This window comes from Tiliqua scincoides, chromosome 2 (genome assembly GCF_035046505.1).
Source record: "Tiliqua scincoides isolate rTilSci1 chromosome 2, rTilSci1.hap2, whole genome shotgun sequence".
In the NCBI taxonomy this organism is placed as follows: Eukaryota; Metazoa; Chordata; class Lepidosauria; order Squamata; family Scincidae; genus Tiliqua; species Tiliqua scincoides.
This window is the reverse complement of record NC_089822.1, coordinates 143150748-143168395: the sequence shown is the minus strand read 5'-3', so window position 1 is coordinate 143168395 and position 17648 is coordinate 143150748. Positions and strand designations below refer to the sequence as shown.

The 17648-nt window shown below is 40.5% G+C and overlaps 1 protein-coding gene across 2 annotated transcripts in view; it reads right to left on the bottom strand.

Annotated features, from left to right (window-relative positions):
- Window positions 1-822: 822 nt before the first annotated feature.
- The window catches only part of HELZ (helicase with zinc finger), a 170069-nt gene continuing 153243 nt past the window's right edge, over window positions 823-17648 (bottom strand). For both annotated transcript variants that reach the window (XM_066613958.1, XM_066613959.1), the window contains exons 30-31: window positions 10374-10626; window positions 823-9375 (exon numbers count right to left, since the gene is read on the bottom strand). In XM_066613958.1, the coding sequence (XP_066470055.1) occupies window positions 9044-9375; window positions 10374-10626 (585 nt within the window). In that variant the 3' untranslated portion in view covers window positions 823-9043. The remainder of the gene's footprint in view (window positions 9376-10373; window positions 10627-17648) is intronic.

Sequence of the window (17648 nt, the reverse complement as noted above, 5' to 3'; positions counted from 1 at the left end):
GACTGCCGAACTGACCACATCCATGCGCAGAACAGCCAAGCATAAAATTCCATTATTGCTCTGTGGTTCCAAACATCATAATCAGTGCATAATCAAACATCATAATCAGTAATCATTTCTCAGTGTCAATGTCATCGCTCTTGGTGATGTTGCTCTCAGTTCCCACAAGCTCCACAAATATAAACAAAGCAAAGAGCAACACAAGGCACAATGGAGGCAAGATATCCTCATGTCTATCATGATGGTCTATAGTTGGAAGACAGGAAAGAGAGAAGCAATACTAAGTAAAACATTTGACTATTTGCTATCCACCATCAACTAGCGTCAGTGACAGTGTTTATCAGCAAGTAAACAATGGGCGAAGGCTTCTGTATTATGCTGTAGAGTAAAACATAAAATGAGCCACAAAATCTTTGTTGAAAGACGGGTGCTTGATGCACCAGAGTCAGTTAGAAGTACACTTGCACTTGTTCATTTAGCAGCTGTGATATACCATGGCAATGAAAGCAATGCTTCATAAATCACACTTGTATAGATCTGAAAGTGAAGATCTTCAACAACAATTGAGTTTTCAGCTCTCAGTCTAAGAACAACTAAGTGTTTCTCCACAAACCTTTGTGTCTTCAAGCAAAGCAATACTACAACACAAGTTCTGGCTCAAGAGCTATCTAAGCCACTCTTAATGGGGTTTCCATCTTTTTGACTAATCAGGAATAAAACCACAATTTAAAGATTTTATATATAATCTCACATACCTGACTTTGAAACCTTAATAAAAAATAAATAAAAGACACAGCATGTACTGCAAACACAATTCACTGGTAAATTTCAATATTATTTATTAAAAAGGCATCTTTATTATAAATACATTTTAAATGTAGCAGTAAAATACATTTTGTGTTACCATTGATCTTTAAAAATAAAGAGAGTGCACCAAGACAATCATTACACTTGAATATAGATACTGCAAGACCCCAGTCCTCAATGCAGTTTACAAAGAATCACAAAAATTGCTGAAACAATTTTAAAAGCACCGTCTGGGTTAGCGATCTCGACCATTATCAAACAGAGAGCGCAAATTGAAGTTCGAAGGACTTTGACCATTCTTGGTGCTTTGCAACTCTTCTGAGCTTTATTCAGGGAATTATACTGATACTAGAAGAACCAAGTTTGTTTTTTAAATATATAAAGTCATTTTCTTTTCTAAAGTAAGCTATGATGAATATAATTTGAAATATGACAGTTCTGTATTTTATAGGTGTTATTTATTTTGCAATCAGCAAAATAAATTTTCAGAGAGTTTTGTACAGTATACTGAAGTGAAAACACAATTGTTTCCTGACTTTCAGCTATACAGTACAAATATAAATTGTGTTGAATCATGTCTTGATCATTGCAAGTCGCCTTCTTAACACGGAAAGAGAATATAGGTACAGAGAGCCACATTAAAGTTGAAATTCGTCATAGGAGCACACTTGGTTGTATCCTATTCAGAGATATCCACATTTTCTTTACCCCTAAGTGCACAGCTATGAGCATTTGAAGCCCCTGGATTTTAATTAGAATTAAGTCTGCCTAATAGGCACATTGGCCATGAATTTCAAGAACGGCAAGGGTCTGGCCAAAGCTTGCCACTAACTGATTCTAGATTCCCATTTTGGGAATGGCAGCAAATGAAAGGGTAGCTGAGCATCAGCAGCTCATCAAGACTTGTCATCCACGGCTAACAGGGAGAAAAAAGGAGGGAGTCAGGACCAAAGCTGGGGGCATCTGGCTACCAGGACTGCTGCAACGGAAACAGGGTAGCTTTGCAACATATATGGAGAGAGGGCGGGCAAGAACTGCACAGAAGTAAGCCTATATGAAAAGTGGACAGATGGAGGGTGTCGGGTTAATTGTGCTGATGCAGCACAACGGATACTACATGTCAGCTGGGATGATCCCTGCTAAGTGCAACAAGCAGACCAGGAATTAGTAGGATTCGCATGTTTGCTGCAACCTAACTTAGAGACTTTTCTGCCGAAACCCTGGGGCTCCTGGCACTTCTCTTTTGCAGTGATTTCCTTCCCATTTCCAGTTGAGCACAAAACTAGCCTTTGGGGGAAAAACTACCATTTGGATAAGCCCAGAGGCACACAAGAGGTGTTTCAGGAGATGTGCAAGATACACAGGTCAGTATCTGCATCTGACTTTTCCCAACAAGACCAAGACTCACATCTCCAGTCTTTAAAACATGAACAGAAATGTTGGGCCAGTGGAGGGCTCCCCAAGTGATTACTTATGGCAGGGGGATGTGGAGCTGTCTGTAGTCTCACTATCTGGTGGGGATGCATGGAGGCACCACTTGCATAAAGTGGGGCTTTCATGAGGGTTCAACTACTTGTATACGCAGCTGTCAGGATTGGCATGATCCAGCTGCCCTTTTTGAGCAGCAGTGATACTGAACAAAATCACAGTGGTTATATATGCTGGCCACACACACCCTGGCATCACTACCTGATCCATACTGGGTGACTGAATCATTCAGAGGCCCCGTGCACTTCTGCAACAGACATTCGATGCTGTTTGTTGTCTGAACTGGGCAATAGTGTTGAAAATAGTCCTGAGGATACCTAACATTTTTAATTCTAACATGGCTTGTATATAGTGGCTTTGTTTATTAAAGGCAGACATGGCCAGCCTTACTGTGAGGCAACATGAAGCAGCTGTTTCCAACAGCAGGTTCTAGTGAGGACACTCCATGTTAAAAACATGCTTAATTTTAGTTAAAGACAAGCACTGAAGGTCCTTCCCACATATGTTTAGTGGGTAGATTGCTGAGAGTTTATTATCACATATTGTGGGAATGGAGAACTGCCCATAATGCACTGGAAAATGCCAGACTTTCCAAACAATGACATACTGCAGACGATGACAGAAACGGGACATTATTAAAAAATACCACAAACAATGGGGTTGATGGAGATTTATGTGAGGGTACCATGTGTATCGAAGTACGATTATGACATATGAGCAAGCCACATCTTAGAATGGTAATGGTGTTATGAAAATTGATGCGGATATCTGTGTTGGTAATGCACATACTATAAGCAAGGAGATGGAAATACCTGCAGGAAAGACCAACAAAATAAAAGTGGGAAGGTTATTCAACCTTAATGTAGGAAGAGACATACAGTGCTCATCAGGAGAATGATCTGTTTAAATGGGAGCATTTCCATTGATATGAATGGGACATGGAGACAGCATTCTCTATACCCATCCTTATTTATTGTTCCTAAGTAACTTAAAAGTAGAGCTTCCTAGAAACCTGTATTATCTTGGATCAACAAGCCAGCTGCTGTACTAAAGCTGCAGTACAAAGCCAGTTAACATTATTCTTCACCATGTACCAAATGCATAATTGCACTGTGTGACAGATACATTACTAGGTTTAGAACTGCAATTCACATTCTCACAAATTCACATTTTAAGCTATTTCTGGGGCCATCAGAAACAGGGTTTATAAGTGGTACAAATGCTTGAACTGCCTGTCTACAAACAAAAACAGATGTTCCAAAATATAGTTGGTGTAGTTCGTATTTTTTTTAGTAAATGCTAACCCACACACAAAAGCACCAACTAAAAATCAGTTGTTGACCAGTTTATCAAGTCACACCAGCGTCCCTACCCACAACATCTTACACAAGGATAAAGGTTTATAGATTTTGGTGTAATAACTGAAACCTAGTGCTGGGCATTATGTGAGCTGAGACAGGGAGGTAAAATTTTGGGTAAGGATTCTTGCTAAAGGATGCTAGAGTAACTGGAGAACACAGACACTGAGTAGATAAAGAAACAGGGCACTGAGAAGAAGCAGTTCCCAGAGAGTTTGGGAACTGCTGCCTTAGGGACTTTCCAGTGAGGCCTGAAGATGATTCTTTTCAGACAAGCCTTCTGAGTTCTTGGCCTTTTTAAGAAGAATGTCTAGATTTTACAGGTTCTGCCCTTTCTTATAAGGTGTCTGTTGTTGCTCTGCTCTTGTGATTTTATTGACAGTTTTAAGGTTGTTTTAGTTTTGAGGATATTCAGTAATTGTTTTAATTGTGATTTGATGATGTCTTATATTTTGTGTTTTTTATCATCTTTTGTAAGCTAATTTGGGTCCCCATATGTGGAGAAAATACAGTAAACAATAAATAAATGAATTTTAGAGGAATAGGAATATTTGAACACCACAATGATCAAATGCCTGATGAAACATTCCAGATGCACCTTTGGAAGTCCCAATTTCTTGCAGAGCAGAGTATGGACATATATGATTTTCCAGAATTAATTTTGGGTACAAATAAACCTCAAAGCTAACAAATGTTATTCAGTGAGCGTTGTTCTGTCTTCTAACACTGAATTATAAAGAAAGTCTCAAATTCTAAACCTTTAAAAACCTAGACTACTTGTTACATTATAGTTTCCTTGTACTTCCAAATAAAGAAACACACCTACAGTATATGTAAAACCATATATCTGTCCCCCTCACCATATGTATATGCTGCTACTCTAAAGGCTGAATAGCCATATATGCATATAGGGTGGGGCACTCTATAACTCTGGTAAGGGTGTATCCATCCTTACAGTCATGTGTACATGTAGTGAAAATATTGCGACAAGTGGGCCTTTTGGGAATTATCAATGAAAACATGAGACATAACATGAAAACCATTTGTCATACAGAGGTAGATCCTGAACTGAAATTCTAACTCAGTAGCCAAAATGAGACAGCAGTACGTTAAGATGGTTGGGAAGGGGATAGATTAAATTGGAGCAAGATTGTTGGCAAGATTATAATGCTAGAGATTAGGTCAGATGAACCAAGGGAACATGTTATTAACAACCAAGGAGAAAAATGGGCATGGAAGAAATAGAAAAGAAAAACTAATCAGGCACCACCCTGTCTTCCATTTTCATGTTCTAGTACGCAGAATTAGTTTCATTTCCTTCAATTTACAAGACCAAATGCTTCCTGAAAAATAAATCCTTCAGTAAAAAGAAAAACACTAATTCTATTGAGCAAATCCAAGATAATATCCACCAACCCAGTTCCAATGTGAAGTTCAGCAGCTTTTTCTTTAAATATTATACTGAGGAATAAGTGGGTTATATTTTCTAGCTTCACTAAAGTATTCTAAAGTTCTCATTAAGTACTGTGACACATGACATGCTCCCATCAAAGCAAAGATGCTTGTTCCCATTACACAAGTATATTTGTTCCTGAGAATGTGAAATGAACGGTGAAAAACACTTCTCCTTTCTTTGGGGAGGAGAGACAGAACTATAAGAATTATATAACCTTTGGATAAAAAAGACCCACAGATCTAAATATATTATATCTCTGATTATAAGATGTAAACATTAAGAATCATTAGAATAAATATTTTACAGTAAGTGTAGCCACAACATGCATGCCTAATATTAGTGGCATAATCCACCAAAAATGGGATGTCAATAAAAAACATAACTGTAAATTTAACCAATACATTTAGTTGTTTCTTATGTTTGATATTTTAACACTCATGGTTTATAATTTATCTGTGTAATAACTATTGGCTAGACAGTACATTGATTTATTGGACACCAGTCTTTTTTCATTTTTTTAAACTAGATGCTGAAATAGGAATGTTCAAAATTTCATCATGATAAAAATAAATGAAAATGGTTGTGATCTGCTTTTAAGTGGAATTTTTCCAGTGTTGTCACAACTGAGTACCAGCAGTATGAGCACACTTGAGCCTCAGAGCTTCTTTATAGCCCAGAATGAAAGAGGGAACTAGCAGGTTACAACAGTGTTAAACTTTTCTCCATCTGCAAAGCCAATTCTATTTTTGAAACTGTTCTAGCTCTGATATTTTAAAACTCAGAAACACCAGCCTCATTAGCATCCACATATATGCCCAATCTTATTGCACAATCTATTTTACTTCACAGCAGTTCTGGCCAAGTTTGAACTGAAGATTTCAACTTCTTAGTAATTATTTTTATTGAAACCCTGATTTAAAGTACTGAAGTCTCAAAAACCTCTGCTCTAAAAAAGTGAATGATCTCCCAAATGGGGGGTGTATGCTCTCAGACAAATGTTTAGCTAACAATACTAAGGAAAAAGAAAAGAAAAAAATGTTTTTAGGAAGTCGCTGCCACAATAAAAATAACAGTGTATGACAGTTAAATATGATGTGGTCAGATGTGAACATCTGTTCCCCAACTAACGCACAGGTAGAAGTAAATGAACAAGCAAGCTTTATTAATTTAAATTTTCAATTATGTTGAACAGAATCATGACTCCATAAAAATGTGTGATTTAGAAACCCCTGAAGTTATAGTGCTGACTTGAGTGATGGCATTTGAGCCTTAACTAATTCAGTATCGTAGTTTTGTACATGTCACCAAGAACTCTTCCGCTGTCCACAAACAATGGTTGAGGGTTCCTGCCATCAAGGCTGATCCAAGAATCTACCCACACCTGAGCTGGGCATCAAATGTCACTGCCTTCTTACCTGATGGCACACCATGGCTCTAAGAGGAACTTTCACTTTGGCCATCATCGTCCTTTACCTCTGCTGCCACTGCTGTTCATCTTTCTATGCACCTTATTTAAAATAATTTTAAAAGGAAGAGAAAGTATTGAGAAGAGATTTCCTTTTAAATGGCAGTGGGAGTAGATGGCAGAGGTGGGAAATGGCTCTTTCCCTCTTACTATTTAAATCCAAGGAACACGGGGAGAAGAGAAGCAACAGTGGTGGTGGATAGCAGAGATCAGAAGGCAGAGGCAGTAGCACCCTCCGTCTGCCTCATGGCCAGCCCTGCCTATCATAGGGTATGCATGGGGAACAATTTATGTATGAGTAGCTAAGGGCACAATTGCAGTTCAAAGGTGACAATTAGAAACAGTTTAACTTATTTCAAAGGGGCTAACTTTGGTTTACATTAGCTGGTGACATAACCGCTATCAATCAAATTCCCTCAGGACACCGTCCGCTGTACTCAACTGGACAAAGCTAGTTGCGATCGCAATGAGAGTTTTGTTCAAGGTGCAGAGAACATTTTCCTGATGTGATACTGTGTGCTCAAAGTGTTCAGCAAACGTGAGTGGGGATTTTCTCCATCAGGTTGATTTTATGACATTAAGCAAGAAAAATTACATAGCAATGATGCTTTACTCTGCATTTCTGAACCATGAACCTAGCAACCATTCAGATATTGCAATGCATTAAATAAGTATGCAGATCTTTTATAGACACTCTTGTGTAAAATCCTGACTTATTTGAATCAATAAGAAATGCGACATTGATTTCAACCAAGCTGAGATTTCACCACCACAATCTGCAAACCTCAACAAGAATCAATGGACTGTAACAAGAGCAAATAACGGACTGAATACAATAGCAAGTACAGTAGCTCAGCAAAAGGTTGTGGATTGACCCCAATGTTTTCAAAAGCTGTGGGAAGCTGTGCCACCAAGAAAAACAACCTTTTAAAATGACACTACTTTTGAAGACATTACTCTTGTGTCTTACAGTGGGAAATGAAAATAAATAAAATGATGATAATAATGTCCCCGATCAAAGAGATCTTTTCAAGTGTAAAGGAGGACAAGTTCCTCTGTAGAAGCTATAAAAGATACATCCCTTACTTCAAAAGTATGAACAGTGTACAAGACCACAACCTGAAAGGTAAACATTACCCTAAATTTTTTTTTCAAAATTTTGTTACATATTGCTGTATAATTCTTTATAGATTTCACTTTCAATATATAGCGGTAAAAGACCAAGATTGTGGAAAACCTCAGCAGAACATACAAAGATAAAAACAACCATGTAGATCACATCTGTTCCCCCTCCCTCCAAAACAACTCAACTCCCCCCAAATTTGGATTAATTTGGATACAGCTTTGACAAACATAAAAATCTTCTTTAATGATGTTCCTCAAACAAAACAGTTAGCAAAATATTTGAATATTCATGTATAATTTCACATTTAATGTAAACATCAAATAATGTACCAAAAGGTTTTACTGGAAAAGAAAAAGAAAAAAAATTAAAGCGGCACAATTTTTTATACCACTAGAGATGCCAGAGGGGGAGAAACCAGATTACAAGCACTTACACATGCATAGTTGGGAGGGAGCCCCAAATATTGTACTAGATTTACTCATATTTTTTAATAATTATATTAAACTATGGAGCACCCAACATAGGAAAAAACTGGTTTTTTGATTTCATGATTCTTTTTAAAAAACCTATCAAATTAATCTTTCCAACAAGCTAAAATTAACAGCCTGTCCAAAAATAAAATGTGTACTTTTTTCTTTTTATATTCACCACTGTTCTGGGTTTTTTTTTTTAATTCTGAAATATTCAAAACAGTAGCATGTGGGTCTGCAAACACGGTCTTCACTTTATCCTACAGTCAAAGGAAAATACGATACCACATCATACAGGTTCTAAAACTATAAAAGTCTTAGCATGCAGCATCCTTTCACAGAAAAGCTGATAAAACTGAAAGTAATTAAGATGCTGCATCTTTATTTTAAAAAAATTAAACAATTTAAGCAGACATAACATACATTTGTACATCAACTGGCCATTTCTGGTACAGAAACCCAGTGTAGTATGCTAAATGTTATTGAATAAATGTAAATGCTACTTACAATTTTTTTAAATACAATTTAGACAACTTTTTTTAAATTTTTATATATTTTTTTTAAAGTTGCACAGTTAACTTTTCAGCTGCTAGCTTTAATGCGACACTTATATAATGTTACATAAATCTTTAAAAATGTGTTTTTCTTCTAGGGAAAATTTTTTTCAAACTTCTGACCCACATCCAAAAAAAGTAAGATAATGGAATATAATTTAAAAAGGTTAGCTCCAAATCTAGCAGCAAAGCAATTAAAACCAAGATATATTTACTAATACAAACAAAAAGAAATGGTGGCAACTGCAGGGGAAGCCCCAACTATCTTCTATCTACTGACACAAATAGAAATTAAAATTTCTCTACAAAAATATTCTGATTATTTAAAATAGGAGTAAAAGCCATTGCTACCTGATGAACTACCTAGACTAAGTTCCTGAAACAAAGACAAAGGATCACTATTCTTTTTTGCCTGCTCAGGGGGTGGTTTGGGTTTTGGTGGAGCCCTCAGAGCACTTGCGTAGGACATGGCAGGCTTGTTCACACCAGAGCTCTGCTGACTGTTGCTGTTGGATTCCACAATCTGCTTGTTTGGCATGAGGGGTGGGAACTGGCCAAGGTGTTGGAGCACATTGTAATTAAAAGAATTAGACAACTGGATGTTTTCAACTTTCATCTGATCCTCTTGGGGTTTGACAGTCTTCGACGGAACTGGAAACAGAGAACAGAGGCAGCCACTTTAACTCCATTAAAGGAGGCATCACAAATAGAACAAGGTGAGAAAGGTACCAGGTCTACCTTCCCCAAGCTATTCCAGAGTAGCTATTCAACAGTTCTATTATGTCAGCCTTTTTCCAAAATGGAACTCAAGGCATTGGAAGACTGTGGAATGAGTCAAATGTTTTCAAAGCTGTGAGAAGTTTTTGAAAAATTCTCATGATATCCTGAAATTTACCTGTGTGTTATTGTGAAGCATTAAAACAAAAAAAACCTTTGATCAAATAAATTATGTCAAGACTCCACCTCTCCTATTTGTGTTTAGTTTATTATTATTGTTTGTTTTTTCCCTTGTGGATTGTTATACAATGCTTTGATGATAACCACTTGGAGCATTTTTGATCAAAATGGAAAGGAAGGATATAAATCTTTTTATAAATATATAAGGAGAGAATTAAAAGAAGGACTTATACTTTTGCAATAGTAATAAAAGGGCAATTAAGAGAACAGGTTCAAAAATGGAAGTTATAAGATAAATAAGTGAAATTCCCCCCATCACAACGTGAACAGAAATCGCAGAGTTAAGTGTGAAAATGTCCTTCTAATGGCAGCCACTTCTGGGGTCTTGCCTAAGAAGTTCCACTAACCTTGTAAGGGGGCATTTTGAAGTATAGGGTTTTCTGCTTGAAGGGGGATCTTAAGATCCTAGTATGCAAGCAAAGGCTGCTTGCTTAGACTGGGTTTGGTTACCAGTCAAATTACCGGTATGTTACTGATACATTTCTGTCACAAAACAGAATATTCTAGTAATCTAACTGAGTGTCATTGAATTATTCTGGAATAAATGAATTGCATTCTTTGGTGTTCAGTCTGCAGCTAGTAGCAGCACTTAGGTACCCATTTCACCACTCATTGGCTTGTATATGTCCTCAAAGTCTGACTCAACCAGGGAGTGGAAAACAGCTTGAAGAAGAGGAGAAAGCATCACTTACCTAACAGTTCTCTTGGTGGAACTGCTCTATTGGATCCATTGCATGGAATGTTCTGATACGGAGTTGATGAGGTGGAGTTTACCCACAATTCAGGGGATGAATAATTGAAAGAGGGTGGGTTACTATGGTCCTGAAGCTCTTTACACTGTCCAAGGCTATCTTGAGGAGTGTTTAAATCTTCAGAACAAGCCTGGGCTGAACTTGATGAAATTCTTCTTTGGTACAATGGCCTGCCTGGTCCTCTTGGTTCATACTGCAGGAAAGAAGATAGATTTGATTCAGTTGCACAAAGATGCTGATAAACACCCCATCTGACTTGAAATCACTTGCAAAGGAACAATTGAATTGTTATTAATGTGGTTTTTCTAACTGACCATTCCTCTGAGTAACACTAGGGAAGTGCTATTCTGAATGTTCTAATTCAAGATCAGGAAGAACAGAAGTGAATAACACCAACTTTAAATATTACGAGTGAATTAAAGAAAAATTTAAAGATGAATCATTATATCAAAGTGGTTAGAATGCTGATCTAGGAAACAGGAGATCTGGATTTAAACTCATACTTAGGGAGACAGCTGCCGCAAAAGTGCAGTAAAGCACTTCGCAGAAGGAGGCAGGTGCCAGTTTGAAGACCAGAATGGGTGGGCAGTGAGCCTCTGGGCCAGTTGGAGAGGCCTCGGGAGCTGTTGGCTGTGGGTTTGCTGCCTAGCGGCACAGGGGCATTTTAGGGTGGGGGAAGGAGAGGAGGGACAAAACTGGGTAGGAAGAGAGCAGCTCAGGCCCGTGACTCGGGTGGGGATGGCGATAGAGGCTGCCACTGGATTCTAACCCCCATCCCGGGCCTGAAAGCCCTGTATGGGGCTACATTCTGTGCCAGCAACTGAGCTGGTGTGGATCCATGTAGACCCACAGCAGCTGCTGGGGCTCAAAACAGGGTAAGGGGGCAAATGTTCTCTTATCTTGAGGTGACTTCCAGCTGCATCTCTGCCCATGTGGGATACAGTAGCAGCCGGTTCAGTACTGCTGTATCATGGCACAGGCAGTCTCATTAGGATTGCAGCAAACTGGGTCATGAAGCAAACTGGGTGACTATCGGCCAGTCACTCAGTCTCAGCATAATCTTAACTCACAGAACTGTAATGATAAAAAGTGGGAGGAGAAGATGCATGTTGCTCTGAGTATCGCAGGATATTTATTTAAAAGAAAAAAAAATATTAAAACGTCAATTCCCCAGATTCTTCTCAAATGACCTCTTACAACAGTCAATAACTTATTACATTGTAATGTCCTTGCCTCCCCTAACAATGTCCTCTTGGCTTATTTCAGTCATTGTTGTTGGCTTCCTCAAACTTGCCTTCTGCAACTTCCACCTGAGTGCAATTGTGAAACATTTGCCATTGATAATTTTCTTCTTCTTCCTTGGCAGATTTGACTCATTCCTACTGGTTTCATTTATCCCTTGAAAGTAATTACTAGATAGCACATTGTGCATAATCAATTATTTTGCAAACAGTTTTAATTTCCACTTATCAGTTTTTTCCTCTATTGCTCTGATCTTACAGGAGTTAAAGGAGGCAATGGGGAACACAGAGATAAAGTACAGTTGCGCTTCTCTCTCTCTCTCTCTCTCGCTGCCTCTGAAACCATGCCTGCTGGCCAGCCAGACCAAACTCAAGAGTAAAAAAAACCTCACAAGAAGCAGAAACAGAAAAACAGTACTGCAGCCCAGTCTGTAGAAGTTGTGCGAAGCCCCTCCAATATTCAAGAAGTAGAGTGGGAGGGTTTACAGCTTTGAGATGGAGAGAGGCGACACTAAGAACAACACATACAAAAGGCCCCTCCAAGCACCAAACGTGACTGCTAGACTACTGAGCCACTAACATCAGCAGCCCTGTTCCCAGTTGTCTGCCTCTGCAATCACCATTTGTCAATGGGAGAGCTCATGGACTTTTTGCTAACACACGCTGATTCTATTGTTTTCTATGGGAATGCCTGTTTTCATTTACATTTTTTTTTAAATATGCACCATTTTGCAGGAACATGACACCTCCATAAATTGAGAGCTACCTATATATATTTCCAGTATTCAAACACAATACAACCCATAGTTTATCTTTAGTGATGGGCAAATTCTAGAATAAGGAATAAGGCCCATCTCACCTGATTTCTCTCGGCTGTCAAATCACCTGGAATCACTCTTCCATCTAAGCTGCACAGCCATATGGCCGTGCATCTTGTGTCAGGGCACTTCAGAGCTCGGCAATGACAATTACACCATTGCAGAGTGCTCCAGAGCTGCCCCTGTGCAGCCATGTACAGCTCTGTGTGCTCTCTCTAAAAACTAGAGGAACATTGCCTATGGTGGGTGATGTATATAGTGTTACACTTGCTTTCTATTGATGCTATCTTATGGATCATAGACTATGCTGTGTTGATGGCCTTTAAGAGAGTATGGATTGTTGTACTTTTAAGTCTGAGAATTGTTTGGATTGGTCAAGTTAATCAAGTCCTTGATATCCATCTAAAATTCCTGGGTCAGCCTTTCATTACAAGAATTAGCTTAGAAACCATAAGAAGATTCATTGCTCCAAGCCAATATGGACCAGATCCAAGGCACGTTAAACAGAGAGAAGGCCCATAACACTGAATGGCAGTAAGAAACATGCATCAAATACCAATGCAGGCCCCAACAATGCTTGAGTTAGTTTTGTTTGAAGTGCCTTTCTTCAGAGTAGAAAAAGATTTGAAGAGGGGAAAAAAAACATTCTATGCTGCACACAGGGATTTAACATTTTGTGATATTTTCACATTTTTGATAAGCTATTCAATTAAGGAGTGATCAAAGGGTCTGGGTGTAAAACCGTTTAGGATTATTGAAGTGTTCCATTTTATAAGCTCTTCAATTTTGGTCTTAACATACTATATGCAAAATCTGTTTTAACAAATTCCATCAACGCGTCAGTAAAAGGTGCTTTATATAGGGAGAGACAGAGAAAAAGCTTGACAGACACAGACTGGATACATATGAAGAGGATGAGAGAATAAGATGAAGGAAATAAAAAAGCACATTAAGCATTAGAAAGGGGGAGGGAGGTTTCTAATTTCAAATGAAAGGACAAACATCATAACAATCCCATGCATGTTATCTGAGAAGTCCCACTGAGTTCAATGGAACTTAGTTTGAGATAATTGTGTACACAGGATTTCAGGTCAAGACATTTTTTCTAAACAGGTTTCAGTGAAGAAAATGATAGCTCTACAGGACTAACAGCACAATCCTAAAGGCAGTGGTGCTGCTGGGTGCAGCAGTACCAAACACTGTATCCTGTGGTCCCGCGGCAGCTGCCAAAGGTCTCCTTAGGAGAAGGGGATTTTTGTCCCCTTCCCTGGGGAAACTCCCAACCCAGAAAATAGGGTTTCTCAAGTTTGTGCCAGCTATTTTGCCGATAGAGTTGAGAGTCTCCATGTCGAGGCTTCTGGCCTGACACAAATTTCAGGATCCAGAGAAGCAGAGCTCCACCAGCCCCACCCCCTTCCCGCCCCAGCTGCTCCCCCCTGCCCTGATACTACTTACTGCCGGTTGGTGCTGCTAGAGAGCTGGTCGGCCCTCTGAGCTTCACTATGGCTCAGTGTTGATGGTCCCTCCTCTCTGGATGCCACAAACTTATGGCACACTTGTACCACCATTGCTAAAGAGCTCAGGATTGAGCTTGAAGTGATCTGAACATTGCAGCTGGTGCTTTCGAAATATTGCATAAGAGAGCCAGTGTGGTGTAGTGGTTTGGGAGGTGGACTTAGACCTGGAAGATCCAGGTTCAAATCCCACCTTAGCCACAAAGCTTCCTGGGTGACCTTGGGCCAGTCACTTTCTCTCAGCCTCACCTACCTCACAGGGTTGTTGTGAGGACAAAAGGAGGGGAGCAGCTGTGTACATCGCCCTGAGCTCTTTGGAGAAAGGGCGGTATAAAAGTGTGAAAATAAATAAAAATAAATAAATAAAGTTCATGTTTATCTGATGCTGTATGCAGCTGCATTTCAAGTGCACATAAAAGGTTGCCTGCAGCCCAGAAAATGCAGCAGTTTTGCTGCAATAAGGTAAAGGAAGTTTAACCTTCCCCTACTCTTTTTTCCTTATCTTTTAAAAAGGCATCCCCGATATCCTCCAGATCTGCTGATAACACAGCCAACACACATTTTGCTTCCTTAAATGTTACACTGATGTTAAACTGATCCCTGGGGGAAGGCCGACAGGAGCCGAGGGGCATCCGGTTCGGGACTCCTCATCCCTATGGGATGAGGATGGGGAGGTTAGAGAACAACAAGACAAAGGCAGGGTAGGAGAAGAAATTGGGAAAGGTAGGGAGATGGGATGTGATAGACAGTTTGGCACAATGAGAGGATGCGGGGACAAAGGAGCGAATAAGCAGCCCATCCTGGGGCATTCCGTGTATAAATGCTTTTATGCGAATGCCCGAAGTCTACGAGCAAAGGTGGGAGAACTGGAATGTCTGGTAACAAGGGAAAACATTGACATAGTGGGCATAACGGAAACCTGGTGGAATGCGGAGAATCAGTGGGATACCGCAATCCCGGGCTATAAACTCTACAGGAGGGACAGGCAGGGGCGTGTTGGAGGTGGGGTGGCCCTTTATGTTAAGGAAGGGATAGAATCCAGCAAAGTAGAGATTGAAGGTGGGTCCGACTCCACCGTAGAATCTCTGTGGGTTAAATTACCAGGCTTGAGCAGCGATGTAATACTGGGGGTGTGCTATCGTCCTCCAGACCAGAAATCTGATGGGGACCTTGAAATGAGGAAACAGATCAGGGAGGTGACAAGGAAGGACAGGGTTGTAATCATGGGGGACTTCAATTATCCTCATATTGACTGGGTCAATTTGTGTTCTGGTCACGATAAGGAAACCGGATTTCTTGACGTGCTAAATGACTGTGGCTTAGATCAGCTAGTCACGGAGCCCACCAGAGGACAGGTGACTCTGGATTTAATTTTGTGCGGTACGCAGGACCTGGTTAGAGATGTAAACGTTACTGAGCCATTGGGGAACAGTGATCATGCTGCGATCCGTTTTGACGTGCACGTTGGAGGAAGAATACCAGGCAAATCTCTAACAAAAACCCTTGACTTCCGACAGGCGGACTTCCCTCAAATGAGGAGGCTGGTTAGGAGGAGGTTGAAAGGGAGGGTAAAAAGAGTCCAATCTCTCCAAAGTGCATGGAGGCTGCTTAAAACAACAGTAATAGAGGCCCAGCAGAGGTGTATACCGCAAAGAAAGAAGGGTTCCACTAAATCCAGGAGAGTGCCCGCATGGCTAACCAGCCAAGTTAGAGAGGCTGTGAAGGGCAAGGAAGCTTCCTTCCGTAAATGGAAGTCTTGCCCTAATGAAGAGAATAAAAAGGAACATAAACTGTGGCAAAAGAAATGTAAGAAGGTGATAGGGGAGGCCAAGCGAGACTATGAGGAACGCATGGCCAGCAACATTAAGGGGAATAATAAAAGCTTCTTCAAATATGTTAGAAGCAGGAAACCCGCCAGAGAAGCGGTTGGCCCTCTGGATGGTGAGGGAGGGAAAGGGGAGATAAAAGGAGACTTAGAGATGGCAGAGAAATTAAATGAGTTCTTTGCATCTGTCTTCACGGCAGAAGACCTCGGGCAGATACCGCTGCCCGAACGGCCCCTCCTGACCGAGGAGTTAAGTCAGATAGAGGTTAAAAGAGAAGATGTTTCAGACCTCATTGATAAATTAAAGATCAATAAGTCACCGGGCCCTGATGGCATACACCCAAGGGTTATTAAGGAATTGAAGAATGAAGTTGCAGATCTCTTGACTAAGTTATGCAACTTGTCCCTCAAAACGGCCACGGTACCAGAAGATTGGAGGATAGCAAATGTCACGCCTATTTTTAAAAAGGGAAAGAGGGGGGACCCGGGAAACTATAGGCCGGTCAGCCTAACATCTATACCGGGTAAGATGGTGGAATGCCTCATCAAAGATAGGATCTCAAAACACATAGACGAACAGGCCTTGCTGAGGGAGAGTCAGCATGGCTTCTGTAAGGGTAAGTCTTGCCTCACAAACCTTATAGAATTCTTTGAAAAGGTCAACAGGCATGTGGATGCGGGAGAACCCGTGGACATTATATATCTGGACTTTCAGAAGGCGTTTGACACGGTCCCTCACCAAAGGCTACTGAAAAAACTCCACAGTCAGGGAATTAGAGGACAGGTCCTCTCGTGGATTGAGAACTGGTTGGAGGCCAGGAAGCAGAGAGTGGGTGTCAATGGGCAATTTTCACAATGGAGAGAGGTGAAAAGCGGTGTGCCCGAAGGATCTGTCCTGGGACCGGTGCTTTTCAACCTCTTCATAAATGACCTGGAGACAGGGTTGAGCAGTGAAGTGGCTAAGTTTGCAGATGACACCAAACTTTTCCGAGTGGTAAAGACCAGAAGTGATTGTGAGGAGCTCCAGAAGGATCTCTCCAGACTGGCAGAATGGGCAGCAAAATGGCAGATGCGCTTCAATGTCGGTAAGTGTAAAGTCATGCACATTGGGGCAAAAAATCAAAACTTTAGATATAGGCTGATGGGTTCTGAGCTGTCTGTGACAGATCAGGAGAGAGATCTTGGGGTGGTGGTGGACAGGTCGATGAAAGTGTCGACCCAATGTGCGGCAGCAGTGAAGAAGGCCAATTCTATGCTTGGGATCATTAGGAAGGGTATTGAGAACAAAACGGTTAGTATTATAATGCCGTTGTACAAATCTATGGTAAGGCCACACCTGGAGTATTGTGTCCAGTTCTGGTCGCCGCATCTCAAAAAAGACATAGTGGAAATGGAAAAGGTGCAAAAGAGAGCAACTAAGATGATTACGGGGCTGGGGCACCTTCCTTATGAGGAAAGGCTACGGCGTTTGGGCCTCTTCAGCCTAGAAAAGAGACGCTTGAGGGGGGACATGATTGAGACATACAAAATTATGCAGGGGATGGACAGAGTGGATAGGGAGATGCTCTTTACACTCTCACATAATACCAGAACCAGGGGACATCCACTCAAATTGAGTGTTGGGCGGGTTAGGACAGACAAAAGAAAATATTTCTTTACTCAGCACGTGGTCGGTCTGTGGAACTCCTTGCCACAGGATGTGGTGCTGGCGTCTAGCCTAGACGCCTTTAAAAGGGGATTGGACGAGTTTCTGGAGGAAAAATCCATTATGGGGTACAAGCCATGATGTGTATGCGCAACCTCCTGATTTTAGGAAT